Raw genomic sequence first — 14,614 nt, forward strand, 5'->3', positions numbered from 1 at the left:
TTGGTGTTTTAGTTAATAAACAAACAGTGAAAATTGCATACAAATGATATCAAAATCAGTATACACATACAATAAATATACAGTAGCCTATAAATATTAACCAATGCACAAAGCTGCTCGATAGTGTGATCACTGATATTTAGGGCAGCAAATAATTATTTTGATGTTCAGTTTTTTCTAGATAACCAATTAATCATTTGATCTGTAAAATTTCAGAAAAAGATGAAAAAGTTCCTCAAAGTCCATGGTGATGTCTTTAAATGTCTAGTTTTTGCAGTCCCAAGCCCAAAGATATTCAGTTTAATATGATGTAAAACAGATAAACATCAACATCTCCATATGTTAGACCCTGAAAGCAGAATTTTATGCCATTTTTGAAAAAAGAAAAACAAGAAAAGGGCACTCAGTAGACTGCACATCTCCTCCAGGCATTCAGGCAGCTGCCCAACGCTGCACTCATTCAAGACATGCGGCAGAACCCCGGAAACTTCTAAAAAAATATGCTTCTTGTCTATTTTTTACAGCGCTTCAGTGCGTTGCATTGAGCAGATTGAGTTCTCCTGCTAACAGGCGCTGTATGAGAAATTTAAATATTATGCAATTATGAGGATAATTGTGTTTTTAATAACTAAAACACAGTCAGAAATCTTCCATGTCACTAATAACTGGTGAATAAAGGTTTTAACTTTGTTTGTAGGCTACAGCTCAACAAAAGTGAAAAAAACATCAATAAACACAATTATAAAAGACCTAAGAAGACACCACTTTACATAGCTTACATACAGGGTTTTAAGGAGAAATGATGGTTAGATGTTGTGCCCGGATGGAACAAAATGTGATTGCAGCCTGACTGTGGTGAAGCTGTGCTCACTGGAATTGCCCTTCCAAACTCCTATACAGTCAGGATGTCGACAAAGATAACAAATATGGGCCAGAATTTCTAAATACATTTTTTTTTTGACATGTTCGGGAGTCACTTGCTGTCCATTCAAAATGGACCCGCAACCCACTTTTGGACCGCGCCCCACCAGTTGAGAACCACTGGCCTACATCATTCTGACAAACACAGATAAATTATTTTGTGTTGCACTGTCATACAGTCAACAACACTGTTCATTTTTGGAGATCCTGGACTTTTGGATATGCACATCAACACAGTTTAACAGTCACATCTCAAAATACAAAGCAACAAATTAAATGACTTAAGTTACAACCAGACACCATAAAAATATTACCAGGGTCTCCCAAATGTTTTGCCAAATGTTTATATTTTTTATTGATCCTGCTGACAAATAGGTAATCAGAGAGAGGCATGAAGGGCTGCAGAAATCAGCTCTTTTCAGCTTCTCTGGAAACTTAAAATGCCTAAATCTACCAGTAAAAATAAAAAAAAATCCTTGATAAACCTTTTTCACATGTTGACTTAATCTTCCCAAATGAAGCTTTGGGAATTTTCTCAGAATTTTCATTGAAGTTCTAAAGATCCTGATGTCATTTCCCTGAATCGTAACACGTAAAATGGACCTGATCCCACACCTGTCTTAAAATACACACACCTTTAAATACTTTACCTTAGTGTGTGGGGGTTGAGTTTTTCTCCTGAGCTCACCTGAGCTGGCCCACTGCTCTATTTTAAGCTCTGTGTTGTCACACTTTCCATTGCAGTCGATTAGAGCGGTGACGTGGCTCAGATTAGGATTTGACACACTGGGTTGCTGCTCCTCTCTACAGATCTACTCACAAGAGTCTTAGCGGTGCCACGGTGAAAGCTGTCAGGGTCTTTGGCAAAGGTTGCAGCTGTAAGTGGTCTGTGGGGGGTCAGTGTGTGACCCAATGCCCTGCTGACAGCTAGTATATGCTTAGACCAGACGGAGTCACACAGGCCGGCTGGGATCTTATTTAAAACTCAAACTGTCATTCTTTGCTCATAGAAATGCATTCCCATATATCACCGAAGAGTTATACCTGTACATAAGAAATATGCTTTTACAGTGTGTATTTGTTAGTTTATACTATTTCAAAATATAAAAACGAAAAAATAATGAAATTATATGCAACATTAAGTTCATTGTTGCCAGATATTGCTTCTGTAAAATATCCATAAGATATGTTTGTTTAATAGAGATTTAGTTATTTTGTGTTGAGTGATGTGAGCTGTTACCCTTTAATGTGGTAAATGTTTATTCTGTCGGTTGAGACAAAAATTTTAAGTATTTCTTAAATGCTTATGTGTATATATATATATATAAATATACAGTATATATATATATATATATATTATATATATATATAGTATATTTATATATTAGCATTTAAAACAATGTTACTATTTTGTATCTTCAAATAATAAACATAATCTTCATATTAAACATGTGGCCAAAGTTTCAAATATTACGTAAATGTGTGTTAAAGTAATAAAAAACTTCACACAATTCTGAATAGTGGCTGACATCAGCTCGTAATGGATTCGTTCCAAGCTTTTAAAGCATCACTTTATTCATTGATATGAGTCAACCATATCTGCCATTTTTACTAAAAGGCAATTTCTGTGTTAAGATTCTTCATCCACTGGGATGGACAGAACCCCAGATCAGGGAAAGAAAAAATTCCTGGGAAAAGTGCTTAGAAGTCATCATAATTCTCTAACATCATTTTAAATATGTAACTATGATAATTATAAGTTTTTCCTTAGTTTCCCCCCCCCTGGACATTTTTCTGGGGCTTTTTAAAAATGAATTTTAAATCTACTAGTTTCTTGCAATTCCCAAAACATTACATGTTCACACCAATTTGCTCAGGGTTCAAAGGTTTAAATTTGTGAAAGGTGTCTGCACAAAAAAGTGATGTTTCTACAGGCTTCAAAGTGGCATCTCTACTCTTCATATTCCATTTCTGAGCCTGAAAACTGCTTTTGGATTTTTGAAATGAAAAACAAATATTTTTTTATGTTATTTTTCATTTTTGTTTCTGAAAGGAAAATTCAAAGATCAGAAAGTACACTGATCCATTACAATATTTATTTTGTGTTTGGAACATAATTGGGTTCTGAATGGGTTGAGTAATTTTAATTTGAATCCTTGGTTACCCATAGAGTCGTGGTGAATGGAAAGAACAAGCAGAGTATAAAACAAGATAATAAAGAAAAATGAGAAAAAAAATACAGTTCATATACATTATAAAAACAGAATGTCTCCTGGCTGAATATGTTCTCTCCTCCATGTGTGGCCCTGCAGCTTCTGGTTCCTGAAGTTGATCACTCTGCTTGGGATGTGCACCGCTGCCTTCTTCATCCCTACAGAGTCCTTCCTGCACGGTGAGACACTGAACCAAACCTGTTTCCACTCTGAGGATCACTGTGTTGGTGATGATGGTAATGCTGGTGATGATGGTGCAGCTGGTTGTGAGTCCTGCTAGAGGGCAGCAGAGACCTGGTGTTGAGCTCTCCTCTGCTGTGAATTATTGGCTCATAAATCTCTGCAGCTTCATTTCACTTCGTTTGGGAACAATAACCGTGATGGTGATACAAGCCTGATATCAGTGCTGATTTATGATTCACAGATTGCTTTCTGTCTCTCTCTGTTCATCTCTCCCTCTCTCACTTACCGATCATAAATTTCTCTTTATGTTTTTTCTTCTTCTCTCCCTTTTTCCGGCAGCTTGGCATTATGTTGGTGTGGTGGGAGGGTTTGCCTTCATCCTCATCCAACTCATCCTCATCACAGCTTTTGCACACACCTGGAACAAGAACTGGTGAGTGGGAGGCTCATACAAATGAACATTACATCACTGTATATGTAATTTTATGTTGTGAACTTTTAAGAGAAAGGACACAATTTGTAATTTATTTGGTGTAACGGAAAAGTAATACAATGACTAGAGTAATGAATTACTGTTGGCAGTGAGTAATAAGTAACGTAATAATGTTGCTTATGAAAAGAGTAATGAGTCATTTATTACATTTTTAGAGTATCGAGTAGGGCTGCTTGATTATGGCAGTAATAATAATCATGATTATTTTGACTGATATTGAAATCACGATTATTAACATGATTACTCACTGGCTTCCAGAACATCATGCAATTACTGAACATTAAGTCTGGTGTTTATTTTTAACACTGGGTGTCCTTTAACTTTAAATACAAGTGAACTGAAAAACAATGAAAGCTTTGAAAGCTACACATCTTGCACATTACTGTAGTTTGATCACATTCACATAATAATAAAACCTAACCCAACTAATATACTTTAACAATACATAACAATTACTGTAACAATAACAGCAACATACATTTTGAATTGGGATCAATGATTGTTTCACTAACTCAGGAGAGACTCAGCAGACAGACATTTCTCCATTATCTGTTTAGAAGCAGCTGGGAGTGTCACTACAATAATACTATGTTCCTGCAGTGGAGGAGGCTGCACTTTCAGGACCACAGTTTTTTGCCACAGCGCCACCCACGGACTTGAATGATTGCAAAAGTGCAATCGATACAATATTGCATCCAATACTTTTTGTTATAGTTTTGAGGGTTTATGCCACCCAAATAATACGATGACTAATTTTTCATAGTTTAAAGTTTGATTCCACCCAACTAATACTTTGACTCATTTTTTACAGATTAAAGGTTGATTCCACAAAAATACTTTGACTTGTTGTTTATAGTTTTAAAGGTTGATTCCACCTAAATACTACTTACTTCTAAGTACTTATAGTTTATAAGACTTATTCCATCCAAATACTACTTTGTCTTGCAATTCACCTTGGTTGCCAAGACTCGCAATTTGTATAATTAACAGAGTTAGCTAATTATACTCAGGGTAAAAAAATGAATGTACAGTTGAGACCTCCATGTAAAAAGTGCCATGAGAGACAAACTGAGATTTCTTTTATGATTTGGTTTGATATAAATCAAATAGTCTAGATCTCAACCACATATTTTAAAGAAAGAAAAGAAAAACGCAAGACACAAGGATGACTCTGAGGGCAGGCCATACATATTGCACACAAAAAAACAACAAGCAAACAATGATAAAAACAATCAATGCCAAGGAACAAACATTAAAATAACCAATAAAAACAGAAGTTATTCAGTAAGTGTAGTGATTCCATCTCCAGTCCAACAGGCCTCAATGACTCTGAAAGCGAGAGAGAGAGAGAGAGAGAGAGAGAGATTCTTCCACTTCACTGGATTAGTAAAATAGACAACATAATCATTGCTAGGTTAACAAAAATATTTTATTAATTTCATATATTTATTTAAAAATGGCATGCTCTGTCCTTACCTCTGATCATAAACTGGAACAGAGAGATACACCTGTTCAGCCTTCTTCAAGGACAGACTCTGTAGCCCAGCCAGGCCATGTATGATGGCCTACCAAAAGAAAATGATTAATTTTAATTTATTAACATTTTAATAAATTCACAATTAAACCAATAGAGAACAGCAAGCCACTCTTCATTGGTCTATATACAAGTAGCACCACTGTAATGTGTCTCTGAAATCACTTCATATAGGCTAAACATGACCAAACCAAACATGATTATATGGAGTGTAGGTTTGCAAAATAAGCTACAGTACTGTATATAATACCTGTGAAAAAATGCCAAATGTCTCATCCAGAATAACACAACCATATCAAAATACCTGGACACTGTCTGGTAACATGTATTGAGGGGTAAACAGGCAGTTGGTGACAGACAGTTCAAGATTATATCAAATGTGTAAAAAGCTTAAAACAAAGTATTAAACAAGCATTTACACTGACAGGCTACCTCCGATTTAACATAGTTAACAGACACTGATCATATTGACATGCTTTTATTATTCTATGACGTTGGCTAAAATTAATTATAGTAGTAAATAGGTCAACATTTAAAATAAGACACCTAGTTGGACTTACTAAATCACGCTATGGTTACACAACACAAACGTTAAACAAATTATTACGCTCAAATCACAATTAGACCTTAAAAAAAGATGAGGACAATAGTCAAATTTGACTTTTTAATACTTGGCACAAGGACGTCTTGTGGAAATGACTTATTCAGTGTATATCCTGGCAATTTACTGTCAGTATACACAGGTAGGGTTAATTATAAGTGACCACAACCACCTGTATAATTAATCCCACCTGTTGATTGTGAAATTGATACAGTGTGGCTACAGGCTTAATAAGACAGTCTTGGCCGAAATGGCCATATGGTGATACCAAAAAATGTTAGCTAAACAAACAGGCTAATGCAGCTGCAGCAAAATGTCATAAACTTATTATACGTAGCTAACGTTACACAAACTTATTGCACACTTTGTTAAGCCGACGTTAGTTTTCATGTCCAGTTCAAGACAACGGACTTGTTTATAACATCAAACACATAAAACTTCATTCACTTTCAGTACCTACACTTATTTGTTGTCTTTTGTACTTGGTCTACTCCCTATATCTCCAAAATGGTTGTCCAATTTGATGGGTGGTGCTGTGGTGAAACACTAGGGTCCTGAAACTGTGGTCCTGAAAGTGCAGCCTCCTCTACTGCATCTATACCCTACTCCAATACAATGAGAAAAGCTGGTCCACCTTAACAGTCCACCTTAAGGCAGCCTGGTCAGTTTCCAGTAAGAAGCTAACTTTGCTTGCTAACTTTGGGGCTAACTTCTGTCACTTTAATCAGCAGCTGGCAAGCTAGACATGGGAACATGTCTCCGGTCTTTCAGAGTTATTGCATTTATTCTCTGGCAAACAGCCTCAGCTGTTGACACATCACACAGCCGCATTTCATGTCATACTCTCTGCTCCCCTCACTGCAGCCTCACTGTCACGATCACATACACGTTTGCTTTCCCTGCTCGTTCTTGTTGTTGCTCGTGCTCTCGCTCTCGCTGTACATGCTGTCTGGATACAAAATGAAACGCCGAAGTTTCAAAACAACCAGAGAGACAGCGTACTGTGGCTCTCTGTTTCCAACCCGTGCTGAAACTTCTGTTTGGACTTTAAAGCATGAGGAAAGGTCGTGCTTGATTTACAAAATATATGACAAAATGGGAGAAACATTGTTAGAGTCATCATGCTGCACATAATCATTTTATCTCGATTATCTTGTTTTGAAAATCGAGGGAAGCCAAAATCGTAATCGTAAAATCCAATTAATTGCCCAGCCCTATTATCGAGCCTAATACTATCTCCTACACACTTGACACACAACAGAAGTTACAATTCTGTGAACTCACAGCTAGATGCCACTAAATCCTAAACACCTGCCCTTTAAGTAACAGATCTGAGTACTTCTTCCACCACTGTCTGATGCCAGCGAGCCATCACTGCCCAGTGTTTGCTTCTTTATTTACTTGTTTGCCACTTTTGCCTTTTGTTTTTGTTAACTTGTTGCCATCTCCTCCTCCCTGCGTCATCCCTGTCCTCAGTTATCCAGCCAGACTCGTCCCCACACAGCCAGCTTGTCCTGGATGGTGTTTACTGTGTGCAGCTGTTGCTGTAGTGCCGTCAGTGTCTCTCACTGACCTCTGACCTCTGCTCTGACATGGCAGAGTTGTAGCTACAACAATTAAGAGGATTTATTCATTTGGGACCTTTTCCAAAGCAAACACACATAGCTAACAATCCTCTTAGCCCCTTTACTCTGCTACAGACTGTCTCTCCCTTCTGGGTTTGCAGGTCAGAAGACAACCTGCTCAAAGTCAGAGCTGTGTTCTGTGCACTTTGTTACTTCATGTGTTGATTATTAGTCAGAAAATTTACTGGACCCTTAGAGCCACAGTGCAGGAGCACCTGGAATTTGTTGAAGAAAATATTTAAAAGTTGTTTTTTTATAGCTGTTAAATGCCTGCTGGATATTTAAAAATTCTAAATTCCATTAGAATTTGGTCTCCTTTCTACAAACATTGGAATGGGTTGGAAAAATATATATTTATAACTGCTTAAAAAATTCAACACATCGTAGATTTAGAGTGGTCATTTTTTCAGATTTCAGTCTTATTTGATTTGGCGACAGTTGCATTTACTGCTGGTAACAGCAAATGTGGTTTAACACTACATGTCACAAAGTTCCAAGTACGGGCAGCAAAATACACTTACGTTGTTAAATATGGAAGTCAGGCAATGATTGTGATTTTCCATCATTCTGTGAGCAACCATGATCTGAATTGAAGCTGCACGTTGCATGTTTCTGCAGACAGCAGTGCACAGTGAAGTGTGTGGCTGCTGCTGTCTGCTCCCTGCAAAATTTCAAACTGATCCTCTCCCAGAAAATTATGAAAATGATTTCACAGATATGATTTAGCTTTTCATGTGAAGCTACAGCAGCTGGAAATGTCGCTTTGCATTAGCAGTAACTTCATACAGCGCTGTCACTTTTCACAGCCTTTACTTCATCTACTAATTACTCATCTTGTGGATGAAACATTTACTTGCACATTGGTTTAGGTTTAATGGTGTGCATGTCCCAGGAAACACTTCTTTTTTTTTTTTTTTTACATTACTCACACATCCATAAGCTGTATTGCACTATTTATTACAGCTGCCCTATTTATTATATTCACACTATTCATCCCATTTGCACAATAATCATTCATTGCATAATAGAAGCAATCACTGACGTTCCTATAAAAGTTGGAGGTATTGCTCTAGATTTTTTGTTTTAACTGTAATTTTGTTATTTTTCTATTGTACTTATCTACTTTTGATAATTTTTATGTAATTTTGTTTCTGTACTTGCATGTTAACACCTGGGGTCTGAGAGAAACAGCATTTCAATCCTGTCTATGTCTTGTACATATGGCAGAACTGACAATAAAATTGACTTAGATATATTTTTGGCAAATGTTGCCCCGATACCTACTTCATAAAACTTTGTATAGAAATAATGCCATACTTTGATGAATGGGCCATAGGCTTAATAGTTTTAACTAACTTGTGGACAACATGCATTTATTTTCTGAAAATGTTTGAGATTATTCCTTTAAAATGCAAGCAGGCTGCATGCATTTTCATTTTGGAATGGAGCCCTGTCGATGCAAACGTGTGATTTTTTTCATTCACATCTGAGTAATTCTTGATAAAACAGGAAAAATACTCAGAAAGTATTTCATAAAATCCTGGATTCGCACCATAAATAAATCACCTGTGACCTAGATAGGTATATGGCAACATTTAGTCAAACCTCCAAACAGGTTTTTCTAATATCAAATAGTCCCAACAACATGACCATCTAGTGTGTGTTTCTGAGTGACACATCCAGATGGATGCGTAGTATGAACCCTCTTTCTGTCCTCTCAGGTTGACCGGAGCAGCAGAGAACAAGCGCTGGTATCTGGCGGTGATGTGCGCCACACTCTTCTTCTACACTATTGCCACCATGGCCTTCACCTTCATGTACAAGTACTACACACATCCCATCGCCTGCCACTTCAACAAGGTCCTGTTGTGGATCAACCTGGGACTGTGCGGCCTCATGTCCTTCATTGCCGTCACGCCGTGCGTGAAGCAGAGTGAGTTGTTGAAACACACTCGTGTCTGTCATCGATTGTCAGTGGTCACACTTTGTCCATGTGCAGCTATGCTAACACCTCCCAGTTCAAACCACTACTGCTGAGGATGATAATTACATGTAAGCTAATATCATCTGTTCGTCCCTTTGAGACTGCAAGCCAGCTTTGTCTGCACATGTCTGTCTTTTATCATTGAAACAGCTGCTTACAGAAGGGGAACTAACTATTTACATTCATGCAATTACTTTATAGTTTTGAGGTACTTGAGGATATTTATTTTACTCTATACTTTTGCTCCATTTCATCCTAGAGGGAAATATTGTGTTTTTTACTGCACAGCATTTTTCGACAAAAAAAAGTTACTTACATAAAAAAATTATATACATATGTGTGTATTATATAGATCCCTTTGTAGCCAATGTACAAAACATCAAAAACATGCACACACATTTTGGCAGTGGAAGTAGCGTTGTTTGGCAGCCGTCTAGACTGATACAGACAAGGAAACAAGCTTTAAACATTATATAGAATCTGTTACCAGCATCAAAATGTTGTTGCATGTACGGTAGTCAGAATCGATATTCCACTGGCTGACTCAGGTTCTACAGGATTCCAATAGGATCACAAGCATTTCAGAGCAGCTGGTGACATCTGTGACTGCAAGCTATTGTTATGCTTACGTCTGCATAACTAATGTTTGCATCGCAACTAATGTTGTATCACAGAGCTCTGAACTAACTTTGCTACAAGCCCACAGCACAAAATAATAGGCTACTTCTACATTTCAGTCCCGCAACAGAGTTCAACATGACCACTGGTCTTGAGGTTTGTCAGAAGCAAAGAGCTGTCACAGAATTCCTTGTTGCAGAGGGAGAAAGCCCTGTAACATCCACAAAAGACTGGAAAATGTGTACAAGGATGATGCCATTGACTAAAGCAATGTGAAAAGATGGGTAAAAAGTGTGAGAGGCATTGAAGAGGAGGGCAAAGCAGCATTGCCGACATGCCATCCACAGCTGTCAGTCCTGCCAACATGACTCAAACTGATGCTCTGTTCTAAGCTGATAGGCACATCAACATCAAGAGTTAGCCCTAGCACTTGGTGTAAGCAGAGGCAGTGCTCATGATGTTGTGGAATCACTTGGTTATTGGTAGGTGTGTGCCGGCTGGGTGCCCACACAGCTGACGGAGGACCACAAGACTGCCAGGGTTGACTCCTGCACTCAGCTCCTTTAACACAACCAGAATGACCCCCCTTTTCAGAGAATCATGGGTTTTCTTTGTCTGCAACAAGAAATTCTACGACAGCTCTTTGCTTCTGACAACCATCAAGAACAGTGTCCATGTTGAACTTTGCTGCGGGACTGAAATTCCTGAAAATATACTATTTAATATTAATCTAAAGCAGACACATACAAAAATGTTAGTAACAAATCTTAACAAGTTTGGAAAAAAGTCTGCTTGCAATTGAGTAGAGGGCATCACTTTTAGAAGGTCCCTCTTAACATCATGCTTGAGAGTGAAACAACAGCTGCCTTCGACTTAGCACACAGAAGAACAAGTTTTTCTATCCTTCACATTATCAGTAGCTTTACTTTTGCATTGATACACTCTACAAATACATTCTACAAATTAGTACTAATACTCAATACTTTGACTTAAATCAACAGATTGAAATGTTATTTTTATGACTGTGGCTTCTGTTTTTCAGAAGGTAAACGGTTTGAGTAAATTCTCACCACCACCACCTGCTTGTGAAGTATAGGCATGTAAAAATGAAAGTAAAGTATGACACAGTGCAGTATGTATTGTGACCCTGACTCTCTCCCTGTCTCTCTGTGTGTGCAGAGCAGCCTCGCTCGGGGCTCCTCCAGGCCTCCATCATCAGCTGTTATGTCATGTACCTCACTTTCTCTGCATTGTCCAGCCGCCCACCAGAGAAAGGTACGCTAACACACCGGACACAGAGCAGAGGCACAGTGACAGATCTCTGCAGCTCCGATGAAACGTTCAACACGAGGTCTCACTGACACACAAACCTCTAACATGAACTAAACTTTAAGGAGATTTCAAGGTTATTTTCTATATGTCAGTTAAACGACAAACTTGGGACAGAAAATGAAAGGAGGAAGTTGTCATGCATGCAGTCCACTTCACTTGCAATCCTGTTTGTGCTGAAATCTTGACATTAACAGAGAAAAATACCCATCTCTACAGTTCCCCTCAGCACATTAGATCATTTTTGCATCTTTCAGCTCATTGTTTTGGTTTTCTAGGCCACAACTTTACTGTTTGGATCACTCTCATCATTTTTTTTAGCTTTGTTTCTTGACTCAGCAGGCAGTGGGAAAGTTCTGCTATAACCATATTACCTGCCGACTTGATAATAGCCACTTCTACACTGTCTGCTCAAGGCCAGATTATCACACTATAATACTGCCTCGCCACTCTGTATATAAGATACGATCATAGAAATGGGGGACAGTAGACGGGTTTCCATTAACCCTCAAATTGTCTAATTTGAAATTGTGATTACAAAATACACCTAATGGAAACATGTCAATTTAGAAAAAAAATCCTGTTTTTCATAAAAAAATCTTTTTGCTCGCATGAGGTGGCATTTTAGGTGATTTGAAAAAGCCATATTTCGCAAATCTGCAATGGAAACACTTTTTTCGCTTTTATGGATCATGATGTGCAACACCAGGTGGTGATAATGTGACTTTATGGATGCCAACTGCCATTAAAACCAAAGAAGAAGAAAAAGTATTACAGAGTCACATGACATTTTACAAAACATGGTGGGACCGAGATCTTCTGCACTCTCAGACAAAACAAAGAAAGTATGACAATATTAGATTGACTTCATTGAGTGACTGCAATAGAAACGAACCTGCCAATGTTTTGGACATCCATCGCCATAGTTATTGTTATGTTATTGTGAGAGGAAAGTCACATAACATCACAAGAAAAGTCGCATAGCAACATTCAGTGGAAACAGTCATCCCGCAATTGTGTTTGAAATTTTGAAAATATTGCTTAAGTTTTGTGCAAATCTGTAATGGAAACCCATCTAGTGTGATCTTGCCTCTGAGCTGGGGCTCAAGAGGTCTGTGTGAAACCTAAAGCCTGACAGACTTGACCATGGGTGGGGCAGGTGTGATGTTTTGGTTACGTATTACGTTGGCAACCACACTGCTGGAGATTTTAAAAAGCAGATGTTAGATGTTAATAGTTGTAGTAAATGCCCACATACTAAGTAAACAATGAGACTCAGGAGCTCCTTACTCTCTGTGCAGAGGACGAGATGAGCCTCCATATAAATGAAATAAATAGAAGATAAATGATTATTGACATGTTATGCCTTTGTTGAGAAAGCACTGCCAACGCATATATTATATAATACATTGGAGGCAGACACTGTTGTGTTACACATCACGCCTGTCATAGCCAAGAATTAATGGCCATGCTTCGTACTGATGTTTTCTGAAGATTTATTTCCTTCTCCTTCTTGATCACCATCAAATGCCATTAAAACTACAACAAAGACAGTGTTTATCAGTCAGCAGTCCATTAATCACGACAAAATGTGCTGAAATCAAACAAAATGACCAAAAATGCACCACCAGTGTCCATGTAAGGCACATTAACAACACAATACATAAATACTTGTGGAGTACTGTCATTTGTTGTATGTTTGCCATCTGCAGCCATGTTACTCTTACTCACAATACTGCTATGACCTATGACCTCACCAAACGATATCATATTTCCCACAATGTCAAATACACTGGGGTGATGTTACTCTCTGCATTAAGTAAAGACTTTACATTAAAGGCAATACATTTTCAACCAACATTTTAAAAGTAACTTTCAGACACATTTTAATCATACTTAAACTCCTTTTTTATTACATTTTAAATGACTTTTTACCAACTTTAAAACTGAAACATATAAAATAAACACATCAAAAAAACTATCTCTGACAGTTCCCCGTCATACTTCTTTTGACTGTGGAATGGTGGGATGCAGTGTATAATCACACACTGGAGGGGAATGATGCCGCCATAGCTAGGGTCTGTAAAAATACAAAGGAGACATTTAGAATTAATTTCGTTGCGTCTCTGTGGTGCCATCTATAGGAACACACAAAACAACATTATACTAAATAGACTGCTAAAGCCTCATTTTAGAGCTGGCTGAAACATTTGCATTTTTGCACACAACAAAGACTGTGAATGTTGTTCCCACCTCTTACCATGGCAAATATGGAGTGGAGGAATGATAACAGCAAACAGTTACTTTAAATGTAGACATGTGGAAACTGTAATAGACTTGAACTAATCTGAGCCTCCCCACCACAGCTTAAAGGCCTCTCACAGTAAAATGTTTTAAAATGTGTTTGTCTGGACTTCATCATCCTGTCCTTGTTAGACTCAGTACTAATTAGGACAGCATGATTAGGTACACACACACACACACACACACACACTCAGTCCTATTTTAAAATCCTCTATAATTTGCTTTACTTTCCTCATAATGACTCACCTGTTGACTCCAGGTAAGACAAAGAGCCCTCACATGACTGAGACATTAGTACAGAGGCTTGTCAGAGGCCCCCGTCTTATTCAGGGTTTACTGTACGTCTTAATGGCAAGCATGCAAATATAAACGTACACACACACCCGTGCACACGCAGATAATCTGGGATGAGATGTGCTCTGACATGCAGCCTGCTGGCCTGGTGGCCTGTGGTGAGGGCACACTGGAGGATATTTGTTTCACATTCCTCATGGATCCATTGACAACATAATAACACAGGAGTACAGCCAGGCAGCGTCATTTCATATGTTCTCACACAGCCCAGCCTGGGGAAGAGATAACGTGCGATCTGCCGGCAAAGAGTCTGTTTTATACAGCTGGAAAGGTCTGACAGATCGAGAGCTTAGACAAAAAACACACAGAAACAGAGTGTGCTGCATATATTAGGAGTGTTCTTTTTTTATAGTTAAACTGATATTTCCACTTGCCTTATTGGCAACAAATGTTTACCGAAGTGTAAAGCATCAACAGTAATCAATCCATCAGGTGCTGGTGTAAGTCCTTCAGAT

The 14,614-nt window shown here is 38.1% G+C and overlaps 1 protein-coding gene across 3 annotated transcripts in view; it reads left to right on the top strand.

Annotated features, from left to right (window-relative positions):
- The window catches only part of serinc4 (serine incorporator 4), a 44,943-nt gene that overhangs the window by 19,152 nt on the left and 11,177 nt on the right, over positions 1-14,614 (top strand). For all 3 annotated transcript variants that reach the window (XM_088081448.1, XM_088081446.1, XM_042485112.2), the window contains 4 exons: positions 3,234-3,313; positions 3,657-3,750; positions 9,292-9,503; positions 11,352-11,447. In XM_088081448.1, coding sequence (XP_087937574.1) covers positions 3,234-3,313; positions 3,657-3,750; positions 9,292-9,503; positions 11,352-11,447 — 482 coding nt within the window. The remainder of the gene's footprint in view (positions 1-3,233; positions 3,314-3,656; positions 3,751-9,291; positions 9,504-11,351; positions 11,448-14,614) is intronic.

The sequence above is a fragment of the Plectropomus leopardus genome, chromosome 1 (genome assembly GCF_026936395.1).
Source record: "Plectropomus leopardus strain MGB_pleo_1.0 chromosome 1, ASM2693639v1, whole genome shotgun sequence".
Taxonomy (NCBI): Eukaryota; Metazoa; Chordata; class Actinopteri; order Perciformes; family Serranidae; genus Plectropomus; species Plectropomus leopardus.